At 34.0% G+C, this 26780-nt stretch overlaps 1 protein-coding gene across 1 annotated transcript in view; it reads left to right on the top strand.

Annotated features, from left to right (window-relative positions):
- Positions 1-26780, top strand: part of tio (zinc finger domain-containing protein tiptop) — a 172449-nt gene that overhangs the window by 134012 nt on the left and 11657 nt on the right. Inside the window, exon 2 of the mRNA XM_072531412.1 lies at positions 26422-26611. Within this exon, the coding sequence (XP_072387513.1) occupies positions 26422-26611 (190 nt within the window). The remainder of the gene's footprint in view (positions 1-26421; positions 26612-26780) is intronic.

Raw genomic sequence — 26780 nt, 5'->3', positions numbered from 1 at the left:
CAATGGCGCTACAATCCAAATCGATCCTTGGCCTCCTTCAAACTCTGCCTCCAACCTTGCCGGTCCCACGCCGATCTTCTACAGGTCCTCTCGTCTAGCAATTGTTGCGCGTCCGCTGCCACTTTATCCTCACACCTTTTCCGTCTTCCTTTTTCCTGCACCCTGCATTTTACTATCGAGCTCATAATTCCTACAGAAATATTTTAGTTTCCTAGTATCTTCTGCCAATCGAAGACATCTTGCTTCTGTAGCTGTTTGCTCTTACACTTGAAAAAAGCTTTATCTTCTGTCGCATCTTTCTTGCATATCAAGCATTTGCCCATATTTGAATATTCAACAGAATGTCAACCATAAACCCTTTAATAAAGATAGTAAATCACGTCACTGGTAGATGGTAATTACTTTTCTATCACTATCAATTTGTCCTAATTGCTTTAAGTTTTTGTTTGAAAGAAAAAAACTAAAGATACCCTGATTGCATTTATTGCATTTACAAACAAACAAATTGTTTTTTCAAAAAAGAAAGATTATCTTTATATAATTTATATTAATTATGCATATCTTAATATAACTTATAAATTAATCGTTGATATTTACTTGTAAAACAACAGTTGTTTGGGAGCAATTGCTAATGACATCCTTCGAGGTTGATTCTTGTGATGTTGGAAACAAACTCAATTTAATAACTTGGAAAACAGGTTAAATCTTGAAATATCGCTAGTTTTTTAACCATCCGGCAACAGCGCATTGCGATACCACCAACTAGAGTTGTAGAACGAAGAAGTCTCACGTAGTGATCGGAGGCGCCTTCGCGATTCCACGCCAGCAATTACCGAGCCTCCTCCGTTGCATTTTAATCTAAAAATTATCATTGCAACGATTCTATATTTTCCCTTGTATTTAACATAGCACGCAGCGCTGCTTGATGGATAGCTGATGGTTGCTATTCAGTTCTCTTTATGAATACGAATCAATCCTTCGGCAATTACGGTTTCCGTTATTGCGAATGAGAAAATGCGAATTCGCAATAGATTGCTTCGGGTATAAATATTAGACTGTGGGGGATGGAGCTATACGTGGACTTGTTTACTAATTATCGAAGAACAGAACAGAACGATTGAACAGAATGGGCAGTAACTAGGATAAAGAATTAAGTTGGTCTACTTTATTTTTAGGAAAAAAAAACCTTTAAAATTGGGAAATACAATATACTGACTAATTAGAGTTACTTCAAATACGGGTCGGAAAAATATATGAATAATATAGAGATTTTTGTATAGATTTTCTTATAATATAGATTCTTCAAATGCAGATTCTTTTGGAGAAACCTTTTCATATTATTTCTAGTTCTATTCTCTTATTTGAGTACATATTTGCTTCCAACGTCGCATTCTTTTTGATCGACAACAGAGATAAAATCCAGAATTTAGATTGAAATTTACCAAGACGAAACACATATTTACTAATAGAAACTTTTCACTATACTAACAATTGCATATGTTTTTAATTATGTAAAGAACAGAATAAAGACACGCTTTATATTGCTACAAATGGTAATAAAATATCACTTTAATGTTTTAAAAAGTTTTATTCATTCATTTATGAAGGGTTACAATCCCTGTAACCCTTCGCAGGCCTAGGCTAACGAACCCCATAGCGAACACCAAGACGAAACACATATTTAACAAAAGGAACTTTTCACTATCCTAACAATTGCATATGTTTTTAATTATGTAAAGAACAGAATAAACACACGCTTTATATTGCTACAAATGGTAATAAAATATCACTTTAATGTTTTAAAAAGTTTTATTCATTCATTTATGAAGGGTTACAATCCCTAGGGATTATAGCGAACGCCATGGCGTTCAAAATCCTATTCTTGGGTGAGATCTATGCCATTTATAGCTTGTTGTGTGTCCTTGCTGCTGCCGTGACTCTTCTCCATTTATTCCTGTCCTTGCACTGAATTTTCCGGTCTTTAATTTCCATTCCATTCCAGAATTTTCCAATAATCATTGTTCTTATATCTTCTACATCATTCAGATATCTTCTTCTAGGCCTTTCTCTACACCGGCGCTATAGTGGTGTCCAGTTAGTTATTGTGCTCAGCATATCTGATCGTGGGCGTCTCTGTATATGTCCTATACATTCTAAGTGAAGAGATTTTATGTATCTGACTGTATTTTCTCCCTTTAATTCTTGCTTCAATTTCAACATTTGTTTTCATTCTTCTTTCTTCCTCTCTTGTTACATTTTGGCCTAGTATCGTTCTCATTTCTTTTATTTTAAATTTCAGTAGGCTATCTTCGCCTTTCTTGTTAGTAGTCGTTGTTTTCTTTCCATATGTAAGGCTCCTTTCCAGTCCTTTATTTCCATATGTAAAGACCGATTATTAAGCTCTTATTTAGGTTCATCTTTGTTCTCTTACTTAAACCCTTGGTTCTCAGCAGGTTTCTATTCATTCCATACGTTTTTTTTGCTTTTCAGAATTCCTACCTCTGTTCTTTCTTTTCTGGTTTTTCCTATTGTTACTCCCAAGTAGCTAAAGATGGATACAGTTTTAAATTTATGGCTCTGTATTATTAGATATTTCCAAGTTGTTGTGTCGTTCTTCCCTATCGTCATGTATTTTTTTCGAGCTGGCTTTTCACTAGCCCTATTATCTTTGCTTTTTTATCTAATTTTTCAATAATTACTCTTATAAGTGTCATCTTCGTCTTTGTTATTGTGACTAGATCATCTGAATATGCTAGGGTTTACTTTGGTCTCCTCAGAAATTGTTCCGTTGAAATTTATCATTCGATAGAGTCAAGGATGAACAAATTATGGAAATGCTAAAGAGGACACGGATTGACGGAATAGACCTAAAATAATAGCTAACCTGTATTGGAATCAATTAGCGGTGCTCCGAATAGATGGAGAATATACTCTAAAGAGAGACTCTAAAAGATATTAATGAAGGCATCCCAATAAATGAAGTCAAGCTCTATAACCTGCAGGATGCAGATGATACAATAGTGTTTTTCAATACCATAGATGGGCTGCAAAACTTAAAGAACAAAATAATGGAAACATGTGGAACATATGGACTGGATATAAATACCAGCAAAACCAAACTAATGATCATCAGCAAAGAAAACATAACTGAAACAAATCTGTATGTAAACCAAATGAGGAATGAACGTGTCTTACAGTAAAACTACTTCGGAACTATTATCATTGAGTCCTGGAACAATACCCAAGAGATTAAATATCGCATCGGAAAGGCAAAAAGTGCATTCTTGACTATGAGCTCTGTGTTCAAGAGCCATGACCTCACCCTAGTAACAAAAATAAGGCTCCTTAAATGTTACGTGTAGTCACTGCTTCTGTACGGAGTAGAAACGTGGACATTAAAGGCGGAAACTCTATCAAAACTTCAGGTTTTGAGCTATGGTTATACAGAAGGATCCTGAAGATACCATGAAGAGACAAAGTCATCAATGAAGAAGTACTACGGAGGATAAACACACAAGTACTGCGTGAAGGGCCGTAAGCTGCAGTACTTGGGACATATAATGAGAAATCAAGGCATATATGAGCTACACCAATGCATTTTGCAAGGTACAATTGAAGGAAAAAGGGCCCCAGGACGAAGAAGAATATCCTGGCCTTGAGAGCATGGAATAGAAAGACCTCAACACAGCTATTCCGTATAGAAATCAACAAAGTCCTTATAGCCAGAATGATCACCAACGCTTGGAACGGACAGGCACCCTTAGAAGAAGAAGAAAACGATTGATTTTAGTACTTGTGCTTCATTGTCTGTTGTCGTCCCAGAACTGAGTGGTATGATTGGTCGTGTGTAAGAGCATTTTGATTCACGAGCATATCTTGCTGTTAAACATTTAGGAGTGCATCTCTTGAGAAAGTATTTTTACTTTTATTCAAAGTGACCATCTGAGGGTCGTAGTGATTTAGATGTCTATTCATTAACGGTTATCTAAATTTTCTATCTATGTTGTAGCTATTCTGTCGATCGGATTTTTAAACCAAATCTAATTTTTTAGCTCGATAATATATTCTTTATACTTAGGTCCAATAGTTAAAATTTTTTGGTTTAAATTTTCAGTTATATCGTTGTATCTGTTACAAACCTAACATTTCTGTATAATTCGTAATAACATTGTTCCATTGACAGACAGAAAAAGTACCGAAATCATGTTCCATAAATTATCTCGAACGATATTCAGAAAGATCGTTACTTGTCATTCTTACCCTAACAGCAAAATGTTGCAAACCGATACACGACAGCTACTAATAGCTTTCACAATAGAAATCTTGCATTCGTCTTTGTTTCCACATAAATTCCTCAACGACGAAGTAAAGATATCGGCAGCGCCTTATCGGCTTGTAGTAGGCAACCCGAACACGTCAACATGTTGCACGAAATCCCAATTAATAAAATCAGCCTTCTTCGATCTCGGTATAAAGTCTAAGTCTATCTCTCTACCGAAGTTTTTTCGTGCGAGAATGGAGGCACGCTCCTTTGCCAGCGCTTTGAGACGCTTGTGAAAACATGCATTCTTACATATGTGAGCATCATGAAACTTATCTTACCGGGTTTTTGCCAATGTTAGTTTTATTTTACTCAATATTTAAAATCTGTGATTATGGATTTATTTAGGTCAGAAACAAACGCGAATAAGACATTAAGAAAGAAAATAGAGGTGAAGTGGAGACAGGATAGAGAATGAATACTAGAAATTACCAAACACAGGATGAAAGAAAAAAGCGAGTAGGAAAATAAAAAAAACTTGAATTTATATAAGAGGGTCTCTATAAAGTAAACAATAACCAAGAAACTTGACAAAAGCTTCTAGCTCATATCTTCTTCTTGTACATAAACGAAAGAGTAACAAAGCTGTATAAATTTGCTAACAAAACGTTCGTTATGATTAAGGCTGAAATCAAGCTGCCAATTGTTTATTATTATTATACGTACCTTCAACGTACTATCTCTATATTGATAATGTTTGCTTCGTTTAGGGTAATAGATCTAAATATGAGATCTTTTTTTTAACCCCTTGGTAATCGTAAAGTTTATGGATTCAAAAAGTCTTAACTCTTAACTCAAGATAGATGGCTAATAGTAAACACTATTATACTGCAACAGCTTTAAAACTAATTTTTAACTACCATATTTTTACCAAAAAACTAGTTTTGCTTTATATGGTGAGGATGTGATTAAATCCGCTTTGCCACTTCTGTTTGGCTTAAATGGGTCCTTGGAATGTACTCGTGGAAGCGGAACTATGTCTTCTGGGTGTATATGTATCTTCTGGGTAAGAAGATACCTTGCACAGAACCGCTACAGGGTGGTTGTGGTTCTGCTTGGGATAGGTCTCCTTCTGAAAGTAGATTTGCAGAATCCGGGATGTAAATAGGAAAGTCCTGGTCACTAATAATATGTTTGTTTAGTGGGTATAAAGCTATCTTTTTAAAACTGTAGATAGAGTTGTTAATTGTGGCAGCTCTGTTGTAGGCGATTCCGAACAACTTTTTGACCTTTTATTTTGTTGCAACCTTACCAGGGTTTGAATGAAGCCAATCTTTAATAGCGTTTGCGTAAAATGTTTTTAACGGAAACAAAAATCTAACGTCCAGGGCCTGCATTTTGTGGCTTGAGTGAGGGAGCAGGCAGGCATAAGGTCCACGTTTCTCGTATAGCTGTTATGTCCGTCGAGGACAAAGAGAATTGGGTCATCTTTTGAAAGCTTTGTGTGCTTCACAAAGTGCTCTAACCACATGGTGAATATGTCGGTCTAAAAATATACTGATTGGTGATAAGCAGGAATTGAACCAGCGGGTGTTTCATTTATTAACTCATCCTTGGAATTTTTTCTTGCCCATACAATTAAAGGTGGTACATAGATCCCGCAGCCTTCATGCAGACGACTACAGTAATAAGATGCCCTTAAATTGGCACATTTTTCTTCCTTCACCGACAAAATTTTTGCATACTTATGCTGCCAATTGTGGTACCAGTTTCGTCTACATTCTGACCAGATTACTGTTTATCTTTAAAATATTAGGCTCGTAAATCTGAAAAAGTAGTTTTACATTTTTCCCAAAGGAAAGTTAGGGATAACGCTATAAAAAACCTTTCAGCCACTTTTTACCAGCTGACTCTTTTGTTGTTGAAAACGGATGCTTTAGACAATTTCTCATAGCCAGTTGAAAGGTCGGTTGAAAAGCGGATAAAAATAAACTAGACGCTTTTGAAATGTGGGTATATCGCCGCATGTTAAGAATATCCTGGATTGATAATCGCACTAACGTATCGATATTAGAACAACTTAAAGTAAAGGATAGACTGCTTAAACAAATACAACAGAGATATTTGCAGTATTTTGGACACATTGCTAGAAAAACAGGTACTGTTCTTTTAGCAATGTTCTACAAAAACTGATAGTCGAGGGTAGAGTTGAAGGAAAGAGACCTAGGGAATGATCTCCAAGCCGTTGGGTAGATCAAACATAAATATTGATTAACCAAGGGTTACATGAAGCCGAACAACTAGCCCAGGACAGGGAAGGATAGAGGGAAATCGTGAAAAAACTGTAAAGGCCTGATGGTGTCACCACATTGCAAAAGGGATTAGGACTGAGAAGGAGGAGTTGAAAGGCCATTCTCGCAATATCTTAGCCGTAAAACCTAGAGTGCATTTCTAAGCAATATTTGACTAATAGTTCTTCAATGTCCTCAGACAAAACGAGCCATCTACCTAAACACATAGCGACTAATGATTCAGGAGTTTTTTCGGTATTATTAACAAAGTTCTAATTTGCTCTTAGGAACTTCAAAGTATTTTGAAGCTCGTTTGTAGCCCATTTTACCATTTCTCATAGCTGTGACAGCTCGCATCATGCCGTTGCTGTCCCAGGTTTTGCGTTTTTAGCAGGCATACACAAAAAATTACAGTATACCCTAATACGATATCTCATATTAGGCACGCTTGAGGGTCTCATATTAGAAGCAACCATGTGGGAACTTTGATTGAGATAACTATGATTCTCTCAAACAATGCTTGGTTATTCACATACTCAACGTAAACCAGCATACTGCTCTAAGACTTAGCGACAGCTATAAGGCTCTCTTATGTCTTATTTGAAAACATTTAAACGAAATATGAAAAGCAGATTAGAATGAATGGAATACAGAATATATGTATTGTGTTTCTCAATTAACAAGTATTACTCAGTTATCCTAATCAAATAATAATTATCTATCTGCCATATTTCTTGATATTTCAGGGGCTTATGACAACGTCAATTTAAATCTATTGTTTAAAAAGCTAAAGCACTATAGATCTTCACAGTTCAGGCATTGAATGCAATATAATACAATTTGTAGATGACTTCTGCTTTTGCACTGTGAATAATTTGGACCAATAATGTATTAATTCAATAAAACAATTATGTGTGATGCAAGAGAGTGTTTCTTTAAACAATGGTTTGAACTTACTACGAATAAATCAGCGGTATCGCCTACACCAGCGGTGCCCAAACAGTCGATCGCGATCGACCGGTTGATCATGACAGCTTCTGGAGTCGATCGCAAAAGAATTTTAAAAATATTCAGGTCCTAATTAATATATTCCAAAAAGAGGTTAATCTTTGTATGTGGGTATAGTTTATAAAAACCCTTAAAAGGGCAACATTAAAAACACGAACGTTTTCGGAACAACAGTTCCATCATCAGGTTAAAATACAGGTTACCATGCCTGAGCCACCAAAATATTTGGGTAAAAACCCTTTAAAATGTATTGTGTTACCAAAGATTGTACATGATGTTGATAATATTATATGATGTTTAATATTTTAATTAAATTTTACTTCAGGTAACATACACCCATGCTTAAGTGAGTTCCAGTGTCCGGAGAGTAAACCTCTTCAAACGGATTTCAGCTGGTAACTGATTGATGAGATACCCATGAACGGTGTCAAAAACAAAATGTCAATGTACCATGAAACAATATTAGTTAAACATAGTATTACTACAGCCAAAAGATTAAAAAACTTTGATGATGTTAAAATGATAACAGCAATCCAGGTGTTGGGATTTAAAAATGTTTCTATAATTATTTAATATTGGATATAAAAGATGTAAATTACTGGTGTTGTTGAAGGTCATGTTTAAGAGAATGACGTATGCATTAGGCAGCTTATGTTACTCTTTATCGTATGGAGTGTGGTCTAAAAAGTGTAATTTGTGACGAATTAGCTTAAATATATGGAATTGTCCTTTTATGTTGCTTACATCTAGAACAAGGAAAAATGAATAGTATATATTTGTAGCTAATGAAATACGAAGTCTTACATTTACTTTTTTTAACCGTAGTCAAAATTTTAAACCACGTTTGCTTTAATTAAATGGTTCATACTTATTTTAGGTATTTTTAACCTGATGATGGAACTGTTGTTCCGAAAACGTTCGTGTTTTTGATGTAGCCCTTTTAAGGGTTTTTATAAAATATACCCACATACAAAGATTAACCTCTTTTTGTGATACGTGGTATACAGCCAGCTGCAGGAATTATTTTCCTTGTGGATTTTAATATATTCCAGGTTTCTAAGGCAATGTGACTGCGCGACGTTTCGCGAATGTTACCGATCATTCTCGAGTGTCTGTTTCTTGTGTAAGAAGCTGCGGTGACGGAGCATTATGCCAGTATATATCAAATTACGAAAAGTAGAAGTTGAAGAAGTAAAATAGAAATATTTAAAACACGAAATGAGTACGAAAGAATAGACAAAAGAAATAGTAGAAAAGTGCTCAATATAGAGCACAATGTACAAAAATGAGGGAGGCCTATGTCCAGCAGTGGACGCAAAGGGTTGGGTGATGATGAAGATGGTGGTGGTTTGACGCTACATCGTTTACAGGTTAAGCACTTCTAAATGGTTAAAAAAAAAGGTTCTTTCCATATGAAATAAATAATAATTTTTGATTCATACCTATAAATTAAATCTAATAACATAAAAGTATACTATTGTAAAGTTCATTTTCATTAATGTATCGTTAAAAAATTATTAAAAACAAATGAATTTTTTTAAGCAGTGTTTAAATAATTTTACAACTTTCAAATAAGATTATTTGTAATTATAGCGTAAACAATACACGTTTGGTAAATATTTCTAAAAAGAAGTCTACAACATAAATACAAGAAAAATATGTACTTTTATTTTGTCATAAATAAATAAATTAATTTATAACAAAACGAAAGCGTCTTTGGGATTTGGTACTACGTTATTTCGATGTCGTTAACCGAATTATATCAAGTTAAAAAAGAGGAAAATTGTTCCATTGGAAGACGAGAAAATACGTTTTTTTACGTATACCGGTTTTGAATTTTAAAATTCAATTTTCTTCAACTTATTTTTTTTGTTATTTTTCACACACAACACCGATCGCTTTTATTATTGTAATATATCTTCAAGATATAAAAAATTTTATCCAGGGATAGCCACGAAAGAAAAAGGTAATGGTTCAAAGATTACGATCCTATTGGTTATAACTTCGTCGCAAATGCCAGTCAAATTTAATCGGTTGTATCTCAGCACCCACTGCTCGTAATTTAACTTTTTTCTTAAAAAAAGCGACTTGGTTAGTCTTTTGCAATGCCGTTTTCTGAATTTAATTTAAAGAAATAGTAACCGAAATATTCTATTTGTTTATAAACAAAAAAATTGTTTATAATTTTAATTTTTAATTACTTTAGATAGGTGGACTGCTTTTTTATATGTAAACAAATTGGCAAACTTGTATAGTATGGTCCAGTTTTTGTTGTGCAAGATTTTAAAGAATTTCAATTACATAAAAAATTTGATGGCAAAATTATCATGCGAAATCTATTAAATCGATTTTAATGAAATTTGATGGAATGTTTTAAATTTTTAATAAAGATTTTCTAGGTTGATTATGAAGGTCCTAAGGCAAAGTAAGTGATTGAAAAACATTGAATAAGAACCACGTTTCCCCACTTTTTGTATTTATTGCTATTTTGCAGCAAGGCTAATAAATTAAAACATTTTTAACCAATCGTATCTTTATAGAAAATTCAATTATCGTTATTTTATTTTATTATAGCTTTGCTCCAAAATGAATCGTTTTAAAGTTATTAGCAACAAAAGTAGAAGAAAAAAAAAAACATTTTTTAAATCATTTTTAAATTTTTTGATTTTTTTATTAATGCTCTCGACCTATTTAAAAGGTAGGTTAAGTTAATTGTTATTACTAAAACTGAAGTTATCACACATTTTTTTCTGAAAAAATCAGAATGCCACCTCTTACATCTAACTGAAGTCGTTTTTTTACAGATCCTCCCTGGTCTATATAATAACATCATCAAAAAATCGGCAAACGAGGTTACTCAGTTGAGTAGAGCAGCTGTGAACTTGATTTCGCCCAAAAATTATTAAAATAAAGTCATTTTATTAGTATTACAAAAACATTTTGCAGAAATGTATACGTCGTAAATTAATTGTTCCTGTTAGCCGCTCGCGCGCACCGCTACTGTGTCCTCGTCGCAATACAGATACCTGTAATTGTTGTCAAGAATCGTGCACACACGTATATCTACATACACACGTCTAGTCTCGTCAGGCTAGCAATAGCGTAGCAGGAGCACCAGCAGCTCGAGTATCGGGAAAGCAAAGAGAACAAACCGAAAGAGAAAAGAGAAGGCGGGGTATATCCATTCGGATCTAACCAATGAGTTGGCCGATTCGACTCAGCACATGTAGATACAACCGCTTACTGAAACTAATTACGTTGATTTATGTTGCTATTGTTCATTGTTGAATCGCGTTTGGACAGCGCATTCACGGCAGATATATACGTGAGCACGCCTCTCCGATGGACGATCTTCACTGAAGAAATGCGACGTTGCCTTTGCGACAATCGACAATGCCCCAAACGCCTCTTTCCACCATCCAGTTCTAAGCTGAAAATTATCGACCGACGCAACAATCTCTTCGTTCTTGAGCTGTTTATTTTAACATCCTCGCCAAGTGTTTCAAACAAACGTCGTCGTTCCCATTATACAATCACATTGTTTTCGAAATGTGCTGGTTCTAATTATGGGACGTGTTATACTTTGCAAAAGAATCACACAAGTTTGCTACTTCAAAGTCTTTCTGTAACAAAAAAATAAACAAATAATTTATTGAGCATACGAATCTAATCACGAAATAAAATTTTTTGACTTAACAAACCTAATAAAATATTAGAATACTTATATTTATTTTCTTTCAATAAATAGTTGAAATGCGATTCCATCTACAGCATACTTGGTGGATGTAATTGACGTTTTCTGTTTCTGTTTCTTCTTTTTTCTACTTATTGTTAGGTAATGAACATTTTTATTTAAAAAATTCCTTTGTAAAAGGTAGATTAATATAAAAACTCTATCGGGCTACATCGCAGAACGTTTTCGAAATAACTATTCCATCATCAATGCTACCGGGATTTACATGTTTGAAGCCAATAAATATATGGGTAAAATCCTTTAAAAGTAGTTAAATAACTTTAACATCTTTGATGTAAAAAAAATTTAAAGTTAATTTAACTTTAGCATTTAAAAAGTTTTGATCCAGGTAGCACTGATGATGGAATAGTTATTCCGGAATTTTTGTGAGTCATGGTATACAGCCAACTACACGAATTCAGTTTTCTTGTGGATGTTAGGTGATGCTTCCTTTAATCTTGAATCGTAAATAGCATTTAGTGTTAACATTTTGTGAGGATGTGCTTGACGGTAATAGGAATATCGTTGCAATGGGAGCATAACTGTTGGTCTGTAGAGGACATGAGATGACTGTGTGTCAAACGTGTGTGTCCTATCCTCAATATTCGTATTGCTATCTTCTCTTTTCTTTTCAGGGATAATAGAGATAAATAGCTGTTAACATTCGGTTGTATTTTTCGGAGCTTTGTATCTTTGGTGATCCAAGGTTCCACTTTGCCACTTGCCTAGGATATTCCTTTTGAACTTTGATTTTATATCTTTTTGGAGCTGTGTTCAGACTTTTCCGTAAAAATCTATTTGGCAACATCGGCAGCAGTGCACGTGCTACTGCATCGCAGATTGAAGGACAGGTGGCCTAGCTCTTTGCCTAGACTCCGTGAACAGTGGTCTAATATATGTTACAAAAATTGCCATGTTGGTTATAGTCGATTAAAGTTAAAAAAAAAACAAGTTGGTTTTAATTACATCCATAGTGAAATCAATAGCGGGAAGAAATCCCCAAGAAGCTGTATGTTTTAGATGGGTAAGTTGGATGTAGATGTTTAGATGTAACTGTTTAAAGACCTCCTTTACAACAGGCTAAATCCAAAATAACTTAAATTTCTACCAATAGCTCAGACAGGCTTCAGATCAAACCAAAATTGTGAGTACCAGGTCCTAGCACTAACAACATTCATCGATTATCATTTAAGTTTCTAGTGGCTAACAAATGCAAAGCTATGCTGGAAATCATACTGTCCAACAGGGTCTATCAATGCGGGGATCACCCATTAAATCAAAAATCCTAAGCAACGATCTCCCTCAAGAATCAGTTCCCTGTTCAACTTCTATGTGGCTCGACCACCAATCACCACATCCAGAAAGTTCATGTATGCTGATAACATAGTCCTCACAACCCAACATACCAACAGGAACGCATTCGAACGAACACTTACTCAAGATCTGGCATTGATGGTAGACTACGTCAGAAATTAGCGACAAGCAGCAAGCGTTCTTAAAACAAACACCTTATCCATCTGACAACTCTAGCTGTAAAACTAAAATCCTGAAACGACGCTTCAGAGTAATTATTGAATAGTATAGGAGATAAAACGCAACTCTTTCTTACTCCTTTCTCTATTGAAAAGTTCTGTCTAATTTTCCCTACTTTTACCTATGATGTTTGATTAAGTAGAGGTTCTTCATGAATCTTGATGGATGATCAGAAGTAATTCTGATCTGCAAATATCTACACTCTTATAAAAACGTATCTATAAATAAAAAGGTGGTGGCCTTAATTTAGATTTGGAACTAACAGTCAAAGAAGTAAATCATGATCGAAGAAGTCAATTTCGTCAGACATGGACCAACTACTACTTTTACATAATTTCAGGATATTTTACAGAATCTAATATTGCACTGCAAGATACTAGATGCATGGAGAAATAGCATAATGATACCAATGTTCAAGAAAGGAGATAAAGAAGACCCCAACAATTATAGAAGTATAAATCTACTGATCACCGGACTTAAGCTTACCACAAAATTCCTAACCAACAAAATCAATACACTAACAATACACACACACTAACAATACACTATCAATAACTTTAACTGATGAACAACAAGGATTCAGATTCGGAAGATTCTGCATAGACGCTGTATTTGTACTAAAACAAATCACAGAAAAGGCCAAATCGTACAATAAACCAGCATAACTGTGTTTTATAGAGTGAAAAAGGCTTTCGATCGCATCCAAGTCGAAGACGTCTTACACCTACTGTATAAAAGTAACATACCAATCAATATTACACAAACCATCGAAAACATCTACTTCCATAATTGAATACAGGCAAAATAAATGGAAAACTAACACAGTGTATACCAGTACAAAGCGGAGACTCGTTAAGCCCACTTTTGTTTATAATATAATAATGGACGATAGGAAATCTGGAAATAGATATAACTACTTACGGAGGTTTTGAAAAAGAAGTACGACAACAAAGCTTAGAAGCAAGTGAAGCGGCGGGATCTTTTAATGACACAATCTGGAAGAACAAATACCTAAGACAAGACACAAAAACATGAATCTATAAAGCAGCAATTATACCTACATTGACATACACGACGGAGATAAGACCTGATTCATCTAAAACAAGACGACTACTAGAAACAACAGAGATGAAAATACTTCGACGAATATCAGGGAAAAGTCTGTTGGATAGGGAGAGAAGCGAAAACAAGAAGACCATGCAATATAGAAGACATAAATGGATGGGTGACAAAACATAAACAGGAGTGGAACCAACACATTAGTAGAATGGCAGAGGATGGGATAGTACCAATAGCACGAGATAAGTTACCAAATGGATGAAGAAGTATTGACAGGCCAAGAAAAAGATGGTGCGATAATTTAAACAATTTAGGAGGCTAATATTGAAGAAGAAACAGGCTTTAAAGCCTACATACAAAAATGAAGAAGAAGAAGAATATTTTAGTATTTCAGAACGAAGCCTTTTAATTTACGTTACTTACAGAATTTACTTGGTTCTCTCGTAAATATTAACTAGAGAATTTACATAGAAAGGGTATATGAACTGATAATAATTTAGTAAAAAATAAAGACAAAGATGAATTTTTACTTGCAAAAAAATGATCCAAACGTTTAATATCGAGATTACCTTAAACAAATTTGACTTGAAAAAAAAATGATTACTAATGTTGCATTTGATTAAATTATTTTTATCTAAGAGACCTACTATGAATGAGGCACTTAAAAACTTTTGTGTCACAACTACAATATAGCAAACACTTCCTTAGAACCTCCGTTGATACTTAATGATAAGGCCTCTCTTGTTATTTTAGCCGACACAACGTTTACCGCTTCAAGATATTATGCCTAAACAAACTCAAAATCACACTTGTAATCTCTTGAAAGGACCGTAGATAAATAAATAAACAAATAAACGTCCCGTTTCTGAGACTTGTGGAGGGAGAATCCAACAGGTTGGTGGTAGAAATTTTCTTCTGATAATGAAATTAGTCTTACAGTGAACGTTTGGTGTGTGTGATGTGCCAGTAGTTGATAAACAGTAAATTATATCAAGGTAATGAATTATTTTTCAAAATATAAAATATTATAGTAATGATGTTATGGATTTATCCGATGCTGCTCTTAATTTTATTCTAATTTTGACCGAATGAAATGAAGAGTATAAGAGTCTTTCTTTTTCTTTTGGTGTCTATTCGTTTCGAATATTGGCGATCATTATGGCTATAATTATTTTATTAACTGATGCTTTAAATAGATTAGGTGTTGTGGAGAACCGTTTCCTCAGGTTTTTTAATCAAGATATTCTTCTTCTCCCAATTCCTCGCTTTCCGAATACTTTGCCTTGAAGGATTATTTTCAGTAATCTGTATTTAGTGCAGTTTTTCATTATGTGTCCGAGATATTCTTACTTTCTCCTTTTAATCTTATAAATCACTTCTCTTTCTTTCCCCATTCTTCGTAGCATAGTCTCGTTGGTTATCTTGTTCGTTCATGATATCCTTAGGATTCTTCTGTATAGCCACATCTCGAATGCTTCAAGTTTTTTCTCCATCGCTTCATTGAGTGTCAAGGATTCAACTCCGTAGTGTTATATAAAGAAGATATAACATTGTTGGAGCCTTACTTTTATCTCCAGATTAAGGTTGTGACTTTTAAAGAGTTTGGCCATGTTGTTGAATGCACTCCTAGGCTGCTCTATTTTACATTTTACCTACTGCGCATGTTGTTTAGGCGTTCTCCATTTAAAAGGATTTCATGTTCGCAATTTTCGAAGGCTTCACTACATATTTCCTCTGAATATAGGTTGAATAATTTAGGGGAAAGTATACATCCTTGTCTAACGCCTCGCAGAATCTGGATCGCTTCCGTCGGTTCATCTCCAAGATTTGTTCTTATTGTGGCTGATTAGTTCCAGTATAAATTTTATATTGTACGCCGGTCTTCATCATCTATTTGAGCTTTTGTTAGAACATTTATCATTTTTTGGTGTTGAACTGTGTCAAATGCTTTTTGGTAGTCCACAAATCAAGGTGTAGATATCGCAAGTCATATCTCCGCATCTTTGGAATAATACCTTTAGATTAAACAGTGCATCTCTCGTATCTACGCTTTCATGAATTCAAATTGTGTGTCTTGTATTCTCTCTTCGTATAGCTTGTATATTCTGCGATGTATAATTTTAAGGAAAAGTTTTAGTGTATGGCTCATTAAATTTAATAGCCTATATTCTTCGTACTTTTTCGCTCCCTGTTTCCTTGGTAACGTAATAAATTCTGAAACTAGCCAAGCAGATAGCCTATAGATTTTAAATATTGCCTGTGTCATAGATATTATTGAAGATTTTACATAGTATTCTAAAGATTTATCATCAAGAAGTTTAAGAAATTCAGACTGTACTCCGTCTAGTCCTGGAGCTCTCCCTTCTTTTAGTGATATTATGGGTGCTCTTATTTCTGCCACTAGTATAGGTGGTCCTGTTTCCGTAAGTATTGGGGACTGGTTCTCCCTCTCATCATAAAATAAATTTCGTATGTAATTTTTCCAGGTATTATCAATACTCTCTTTGTCCACGATAATTGACTTCTCTGATCTTCTCAGTATATTTGTGAAAGGCCATAGATCCCATCTATAACTTGGATCATAAAATTTAGATCTTCATTTATAATCTGTTTAATTTTCAACTCTTAAAGTTAATAAACAATGGAGATTTTAAGAAAAAAAATTGCCCTATTGGTTCCCATTGGTCATAAAAGGTACTTTTTTTAAAGATTGTGTTTTTTGACCATTTTTTCAGTGAGCCTGCTTACAAGCGCTTGACATAAAAAATATCAAAGTTATTATAAATGTTTATAAGCTAAACAGTTAGCCTTTTTTTTAACGGATTTTTAATAACACTTTTGATAAAATATTGAAAGTTTTTTAATATAATCTTAAAACTGAAGCCTCAAAAACTCGAATGCGAATTTTAAATAAAACTATTGCATTTTTAATTTTTACAGGTTGACTTCCTTTTCCTTCTGAAAAATATTATACACCATAATAAACATGATATATCAATAATTAATCTTTACTTTTAAACTTCAATGTATTTATAATCTGGGGCTCCCCAAGATGAATCTTTGAAATGAGTTGCAAAATCTTCCACTCATTGAACACCTAAAAATTTAGCATTTATTAAATTTGATAGTAACAGAAATTAATCTTCTTACATGTCTTCATTGTTCTCCTGTTTTTTAGGGCCACTATCTACTGTATTTACCATGATAGCAAATTCCTCTTACAATTGGGCTACTTTCTTAGCCGTCCTTGACTATTTTGCCAGTAAGCACTATTTATTTTTATGAAGTCCAACATCACTTACAATTGTTTCCTGGTTGTTTTCTTTTTAATTGAAGCCATTAGTTTATTTTATTATAATTATAAAAAAATAGTAACTTGTTTCCACAAATTACATACAATAACATAACCTAACTAAGAGCGAAAACGGCACCTAATTTTAGACAGCTTAAAAATTACATTTACATATAGATAAATTACATATCAAGGTAGGCAACCCGTTATACGTAGTTCTTACATCATACCGATTTGAAAATTTTTACATAAATGTGTTAAAATCGGAGTTTACAGCATGTAATTATTTCACATAAACGATACATCATAGCCCTCATTGTCGTTGTCAAAATAATCGATACTTTAAAGAGTTGATATAGGTTGGGATATGTTTTTTCTGAGTCAGTTAAGTTTTTTTTATATATATTCATGACAAACAGATTCGTTAGATTGTAAAATACAATTTTTTAAGACCGTCATTTGTGCTCATAAGGCAATAGTGTTGATATTTAAAATTTTGCGATATTGTTCAATGAATTTCTCTGAACCCTCAAAATCTCACTAAAAAAAATGATCTACTAAATTGGCAAGCACCATACTTTCTGGTGAGAACCTTTTGCTCAGAAATTCTCTTACAGTATCAATAATTCAGTAAAGCAGCTCTAAAATGACGACAAGCATAGCACGAAATGGAATATGTTTTGACGCTGTATTCCAACCAATCAAAAATCTTTATAATAGTTTGGTTTTTGTTACTACCAAACATAACTTGCGGAAAACTTTTAAGAATTGCTTGCGATGCGTTTTCTCCTAGTTGGCTCAAAAACGTTTATTTTCACATGGTGCGTGGATAATTTTGGTTGAATATTCTGATCCAGATCATTGCTTATACCCGGCTGCTGTTCAGGCTGACTATTTTCATTCTCTTCCAGTGTAGTTGGTTGTATAGACGGTAAAGATGGTGAAGACGTTTGTCTTCGAATTGAAGGAAAAATTGCAATAAATATGAAATTCGTTTACATTAGAATTTTGTCAGAACTTGGTAAAAACTATGCCTTGAAGAATTGTGGATGTCATTAAAAATAAAGGGGATGTAACTTAGTGGTAAACGTTCACATTTTTTTTTGTTAATATCACACATTCTATGCGTTTGTTTTTAATTTATTATTATTCTGTTTAATCAATAGTTTTTATTACGTTATAAAATATTTTCTATAATTAAGAAAATTTAAAAATGTTGCATTAAAACTTCAAAAATTTACGCTACGCTTTTATTTTTGTTCTCTAAAATTTAACTTTTTTGGGACAACTGATATGGGAAGGGGCTCGTATGTATGTACTTCACGATTATAAAATAAAACTCATTTTGGAGCAATCGCAATTTTAAGTCCGCCATCATTTCTAATTACATTGTCTTAATTTCTTCATTGACAGTAATTGGTTGGATAAGTAAAAAATATGGGCTGTTGTTACATGACAAATTACATCATTTTCTTAATTACCAACTCATTCCATAGTTAAACCGCCTCTAATTGAATATTTTTCAGTTTTAAAGGTCACTTGACCATTAGAATTCTATAACACCATATTAATCATTATGGCATAAGTCATTTGTTTTCTTTATTATTGTTGTTTGGCAGCAGTTAAGACTTTCAAACACTCCCATAAAAATCGTTTCGTATGATAAATATACCATTACTTCGCACTTTGTAATATAATGTTTCTCACTACAGGTAGGTGTAGGTATTTCTTGCAAATCAGCTTGTTATTTGTTGGAAATAACTTAATTTTTGTCGCCGAGAAAAACGATAAACTTATTAATGTATAGTGATTGCACTGGTTTTCAAATCACAAGAGGATGAGAATGATTATATATATTCCGATAAATTTTCGCGGTCAAATAAATGAAAATAAAATTACTAAGCTCTCGGGAAGAACCGCGTTTAGAATTTAATGCTTTCGGAACCCATTTTGGGGCCATTTTCAAGAAAGATACGGTTCCGTTCGAGTTCGGGGTCTCAATCTGCCTACTCCCCTCACTGGCGACGTACCAGTATCGTGTTCTGTATAAACACAAGAACCTTCAAACGGCACTGAGGTCTCAATCTGCCTACCCCTCAATGTTGAGTCACTCACAGTGGCTGTGATTTGTGACATACGCATTACTTTTTCCAGAGCCAGATTGAACAGTATACAGGAGAGAGGGCCTCCCTGGCTCAGCTCGTTATTTGTTTTAAAAGGTTCAGACAGTTCCCCCTAAATTCGTACTCTACATTCAACTTTTTCAAGAGGTAGTTTTGTTAAATTTACCAATTGATTTGGTATTCCTAGCTTTTTCATTGCTTTGAACATTTCTCTTCTATTCACAGAGTTGTAGGCTGCTTTGTAGTCTATAAATATGTGATGAGTATCAATGCCAAAATTTGCTTCAAGGTTGCAATCTGATGAATTGTCGATTTACCACCTTTGAAACCAGCCTGGTATTTTCCTACTATCCGTTCTGCATATGGTGCCATACAGTGACATAGTACTGTGAAAAATATTTTGTACGCTGCATTTAGAATTCCGTAATTCCTCTGTGGTTAGAGCATTCAAATATATCTCCACTTTTGTGTATGGTGCAAATTATTCCAATGTTCCAATCATTGGGGAGGGATTTCTGTGTCCATATTTCTTTTTTAAGCTGCTGTAATGCCATTATGGTATCATGGCTACCTTCTTTATATTGTTCAGCTGGGAGATTATCTATTCCGGGTGATTTGTTTCTGACTAGTTTTAACTGCACCTTTAACTTCAAGAGTCGTTGGTGGTTCCTCTTCCCTCTCGTCTGTTCCCCTTACCTCATCTCTTTCATCTTCCAGGTTTTCTTCTTCTGTCCCTATATTAAGTGCCTGGTTGAAGTATTTCGCCCATCAATTCAATACATCTTTTCTTGTTGAATTCTTTCGTTCGGGATTCAAATGTTTCCCTTCTGAAGATTCTGAGATGTCATTCAAATGTTTATGACAAACTAACTTTCGAATATATAATTGGAAGACGCAGAATTAAATCCAAACACAGGGTCAGATAAAAGTTTATGATATACAGGAAAAAGAAAATGCTTTAACTTAAACAAGAATACGCTAGAGTACCGGATCGACCTATGCATAAGTTGTATGGTAAGACATGGAATTGCAGTTCGGCGTTCGACGCGGTAAATTATAACCCAAAGAAAAATATTAGGGATAAGAAAGATAAGCAATTCGATTTTGTAAGTCCTTGGTTCAGTCAACATGACTAAAAGTTGAACCGGAAGTCGGTATTTGAAATCTTTGTATAACTTTGAGTGGATTTATATATGATTTCACCAATTTTGAGTCATTTTTACCAAACTTCCGGTCATAACTTTTTAACTAGAAGTGATATAAGAACAAAAAGTATATATCTGTTCCCGTATTGCCAAAGCGCGTTGAATAATATATCGCTTGTACTATTTCGGCGACTTAAAGACAGTACTTATGTTTGCAACTCTAGAACCGGACGTTCGAGATCAAATTTCATACTTTTAGTGCCATCTTTGGGTTATAAGCTCTCGCTCTCTACACCTCATTTGTCATTCTATTTATTCTTATAATGGAGGATTGTTGACCTTCTTGTATGACCTTGAAGTATTTCAAATTATACTATTAAAGACAGTTATAGTACTGCCATCTTTCTAAGAGACTCATTAATATTCATTTCAGCATGGTGCTATTGTTAAAAGTGTGAAAATACATAAACAAGGGTTTATTCCATAACCAGGTAGATCCCTTGTTTATCGTATTTCATACCCTGAACAATAGTACCCCGCTGAGCTGAATACTAATGAGTCTCTTAAGAAATGTGGTAGTACTATACGTATATCGTATAAGATTTTTAATTAATTAATTAATTTTAATTATTAAACGGAAAGTAAAGTTTAGTAAGAAGAAAGAAGAGATTTGCAATTTTATTACAAGAAAACAAAAAATTTTTAATTGTTAAGAATTTTACATATTTGTATACAGTAATTACTATTTAAATAGGAATAAGCCACAATTAAAGGTTAAAGTACGTTTATTGATGTTTAAATTTCGACTTCGGAAATCGTTCTCAAAATACAAACATTACATTTTTCGTTTTCTTTAGCGGCCAGATCTACTCATATAAGTATCCTCAAAGTCACCATCCCTTTCAAGGGAAGGGATCACTTGTTCCTTCAAAACAATAGATTTTGGCATAGCAACTGTACAAAATGATTGCCTAGCTAACTTGGATCTTAATCTCTCCATGTTAGTGTGGTAGCTATATAACATCATTGCTTTTGTAGCAACATCTGCCTTTAAAAATTTCTGACAGTTTTGCATATTAGTAAATTGCTTTGGATGATAAATTGTTTTGAGCATTTGTTCATTGGGATTTAACATATCTTCAAACCTAATAGTAGCTTTTGTAGCATCCTCAGGAGGAATTTCTTCTTTATGTTTCTCTGTGGATACATATTCTATGTCCAAGGGTTTTTTGTCGAATGTCCAAGTTTTTGGTTGAAATACAGTTTTGCTCTCTTTATTTCTAGGGGTAATCTCTATATCTACATTTTTGACGTTAGTTAAAGTTTGAATGGTTGGTTCTTCGAACATATCTTTATCACTTTCATTATTTTTTCGGGATTCTTCTTTTGCAGTATCTTTTGAATTTGATATTACTTTGTAAATCTCTTGCATATCTTGTTCATCTTGATATTTATATATCCTTCATACATCTTGATCCATCTTACATTACAGCCAGAAAATATTAGATAACAAGAATCAAGAATTACCAAAAATGTTTATTCTACTACAGTATTTGTTATACCTATTCGCGATTTATTATATTATAAACACGATTGATATACATTTCTTCATAAACTGTCAAATATCAAGTAGAATGCCAGTTAAGTTTATTTATAAGAAAATAAAGTTATAGTTATACTAAATTTTGATGAAATATTTTTAATTTTAAATTATTTTTTAATTTTTTCTAAGAATTCTGTATACAGCTTAAATGGGTGCTGGAATTGTTATAGAGAAATCTATATTAGAGTTTAAAAAACTAATAAATGAGACTAATATTTGCAATTTGAGATTACTAATATCAACTGTCTTTCCTCCCCATTTTGTCCCCCCTCTCTGTTTTTCTCTTGCTGTCTCGTAAAAGTTTTTCTAAATATAAATTTACTTATGAGAAACAAATAGCTACACATTATGGGTGAAAAGATCAATAAAATAATAATAATAGTCCCTAATATCGTATAATGATCGCATAAAAATGAAAAACGATAACATCGACCTTTTGTAATTATTTGAAAAGCAGCCCGATCCGGCAGAAGGGAACATTATCACCATCACATCTGCGCACGTCACGACCTACAAGGTCTTTTTATGAAATATGATGTAAATCAAACGTAGTACATTAATTCAGATTTATTTATTGCCATAAAGACATTAAATCATTCAAGAAGTGACATCTGCTGTTTGCCTTGAACTATCACGTTTTTCGTTCAGTTCGTTCTCGTAGTGTGGTGTGGTGTATGTACCAGGTGTTGGTCGACTTTAATTGATGGCTGTTACGCACACATAAAAATAATTTTTCAAAATCGTCGAGGCGTTTTCCTTTTTAAATCACTGAATTTGTCATTTTTAAAAACGGTTAATATCAATCTTCTTCGCGTAAATCCTTATGCATTCTTTCGTCTATCTACTATTTCAAGGTATATTTTTATCAATAGATATAAAGATTGTTCCCCAAGTTATTATATGTTCTATTATCTCCAATTCTTTATCTTTATTTTGACTGTTTTATTGTGTGGTTTGGTTTTAGTACATATCGCTCTTTTCCTTTATTTCTATCTTAATATTTTCTATCTCTTCCCTTCAAATCAAAGTTTTTTTCTTTTCTGTAACTGTCTGTTAAAGAACTAGGACGTCTGCTTACGTGTTAGTAGGTCTACTTGTATTGGTTCCATTTTATTACTATGTGTCCATGATTACTATAAATATTAGTAGACTTAAGCGATCTGCTTGAATTATAGCTTTTTGCATTTCAAAACTTGCATGTATTTTCCCATTCAACTGAACTTTTCCAATTACTCTTTTGGTATAAGTTTTTATGCAGCAAATAGATAATAACAGCTGCTTCTGCAGATGATACAAAACACAAAATTACAGTTTAAATTGTGAAGCATATATAAGAACATAGATCGAACAAACACAAAAATTTTTTAATAAACCAACACGTCAATCCGATTCAAAAAGGGCGCCCTTTATACGCTTCCTAAAGCGGTAATTTACACATCTAACAAGACAGTTGTAAAATCCACTTTATCAACTATATTTTAAAATTTAATTTTGGAGAAAATTTGACGGGAAAGTAACATCTACACTAAAGGTTCAGTATATCAACACAAGCATTGATGTGTAGCATATGCGGATGATCTTGTCGTGTGTATCTGTATCTGTAGAACAGGGATGGCAAATCAAGTCCCACAGCTCTTAATCCAGAATTGGCCCACTGTGCATCCTTTTAGGAAGCTGTCGTCCTTAGCTCATTGTCCATCCTGCTCTTTCTAGGAAGGTGGACAACATCTCTCTAGGAGGGGACATCCCTCTTATGTGGGCAGTCTTCTCGTATTAACAATAACTCCAGACATTCAAATAGGACATGCTCTACAGTTTCCCCTTTTCGTTCACACTTCCTGCATAAAGGTGTATCTACTAGCCCCAGTGTGTGGAGGTATTTGCTTAGTTGATAAATATCAGTTAAAAAACCAACTCTCAAGCGTAGATTTTTCCTTGTCATTCCCAAGTACTGCTTTGATGCTAACTTTTCAAGATTACTTAGTGTTACCTGGGAAGCCTACATCCTTGCCCTTCTTCTTTTTATTTTCACTGTTTGCGTGTAGGATGACATTTTACAATTTCCGTGATTATTGTAGTTTACCAACCAAAAAGATCTTTAGGTCCTAAGAGTCTTAGTCCTGTCGCCTTCTCAGCTAATTGGTCAGCAATTCGGTTGCCTTTATTTCTATTGTTTCCTTCCCACGTCAGGATGATGTTATTACCATCCGAAACTTGATTTAGTGACTCATGACACTCTATTACTAACCCTAATGTAGCAGGTGGTCTATTGAAGGTTAGTAGCGCTTGTCTGCTATCCGTGCAGATTATTAGGGTTTTCTCGACTTTTCCTACATTTTTGACCATACCCCACTTGATTCTTAGGTTCAATGATTTGAAGTATATCCCGCATCCTGAGTCTTCTTCCATTTTGGAGCCATCGGTGTATATGCAACACACATTTGCGATGTTTGACTCCATATACTGTCTTGTTTCGATTTTGTAGGGTTTATCAAAAACAAACTTTAATTGAATCGCAGCTTGTCAGTAGCAGCAGTAGTGCATCCAGCTTTCCCCGCCAGAAACGAGTTCTAAGTTGTCTCATTTCTACATCAAGGTTTCCACACGCTAAACGCAGTCGCATCTTTGTCACCGGCGCCACCACTTTGACATATATGTCTAGAGAAGTTAGGAGTTAGGCAAGCCATCCGCTTAATATGGTTTAGTTTTTTATAGTTGTTGCCTGTAGCACTTTTGGTATACAAGCAACAGCTTCTTAAGTTAGCATTGGCTTAGTGATAGTACTGTACATCCAGGAGATCACCCTGGGCGAACCCTAGGTGCGTCCAACCGTTCGTCGACACTGCTCATAGGCAATATATGTTCTTTTAGCTCTACCGTCTAAGTGTAAGTTTCATGTTACCTTCTTGTTAAGGGTACTACCAAGGTATTCGGTACTAACGGTATTCTAACTTCGTGAGAAAAATAAGACTGTAGTTAAGAATCTTTTTGAGTACCTATTGATTTTTTTTGGTAAAGAGGACCATCTCTGTCTTCTTAGGATTTATATATAACGAGTGTTCCTTGCACCATGTTTCTATTAGTCTGAGATCAACTTAATCTATCACTTGCAGCACAACAATATCGTCTGCATAGGCTATTGTGTAGAATTCGTCGCTGCTGAGATGGTCAACCAAGGTGTCTAGAACTCTGTTTCAGAGGAGTGATAATAGTACCTCTTCCAGTGGATATCTCCTCGTAACCATGTTTCTAACAGAAACGTCTTCTATATTTACGCTTATTGCTGTATTAGAAAGCATACTGAATATCCATTCGCTCACGGCTCTTGTCGTGTAAAACAGAAGATCCGCTGAATTATTTTTTTTTATTTTATGGAAAAGGAAAGCCAGGAAAATAAATAACGACAAAGCAAAATATATGGTATTGGTCTTAGAAAATTTAATAAACCTGACTTAATCATTTCGCAAAACAGAGTCAAACTAGTTTTTGCATTAGTAAAATCGTTTTTAATTCTAAATATTAAATTTAGTATCAAATTAAAATAGTTAATATTTTTATGATTAAATTTTTTTCGGAAATTCGTATGTCCAAGGTCTATGTAGTTTTAAAAAACATATCTAATAGAAGAAATCCGAGTCGTAATAAGGTATAATTTCAAAATAATTACAATAACATTGGTACTCCGGTGAATACTGAGAATAAGCTGGGTTGACATAATCATCAACGAAGAAGTACTGCGTCGACTGAATAAAATATTTGAAATAATAATATATAAAAAAAAGAGAAAGTTGTGAATATTTGGGTCTTCTAATGAGTGAACAGACTTCTAAAAAATATATTTCAATGGAAAGAATTCAGGCCGTAGAAGGATGTTCTGGATGAGAAATTCAACGGATTGGTTAGGCTGCACAACAAACGAGCTGTTTAGGATAGTTTTAAACAAAGTTAGTATTAGTATAGTTAAAATAGTAGTAAGTAGTAAAATATTTAAAGCAGTAAAAATATTAATATATATATACAATAGTTATTCCACTTACGGCTTCATCTATCAGTAGATGGTACTTTTATACGCTTGCCACTTGGGCGGAAAAATTTCTAGGGACGTTTTATTGGACTTCGTGTTTGAAATTGTGTTCAGCTGTCCATACCTGACGAGAACAAACGAGGTCGAAATAATGCCAGAGTATGTTGTTTACTGATTTAAACATGAAGACTGACAAACCGTGCTTAATGACGTATACTATCTTAAATACATCCTAACCACAGAAAGCTTTTCTAGAAGATTAATATGTACTCGTATAGTCATGTACAATTTATAATATACTTATGTATAGTTGATTATTGTTACTTATGATATTTTTTTGTTATTGCAGGGGAAGGAGGAGAGGAAGGGTCCCCGGAAGAAGGGGAAAAGTTGGAGGGGGACGACGATTTGGAATCGATGACGCCGACTTCGGCTGCTTCTCCAGCACAAAATGAAGACGAAGTTTCTTCACCGCCTCCTGGAGACATTTTAAGTCCCCATAGTCCTAGGTCGCCGGTAGAGGACACGAGAATTTGCAGGTAAGGACAAATTTTACTTTTTTATTATCCACTGTCGAGCATAAAATTAGAGTCACAAATTTTACTTCTTTTCTACTGTAACATTGCTTGAAAAAAAGTTGTTTCGATAAGCGTTTGACAAAAAAATCCCTCCATTCAAATTCCTAAAAACCATTGTCAGCCTAGTTTT

This window comes from Diabrotica undecimpunctata, chromosome 5 (assembly GCF_040954645.1).
Source record: "Diabrotica undecimpunctata isolate CICGRU chromosome 5, icDiaUnde3, whole genome shotgun sequence".
NCBI classification, from domain to species: Eukaryota; Metazoa; Arthropoda; class Insecta; order Coleoptera; family Chrysomelidae; genus Diabrotica; species Diabrotica undecimpunctata.
Note: the sequence above shows the minus strand (reverse complement) of the source record. Positions and strands in the feature narration are given on the sequence as shown.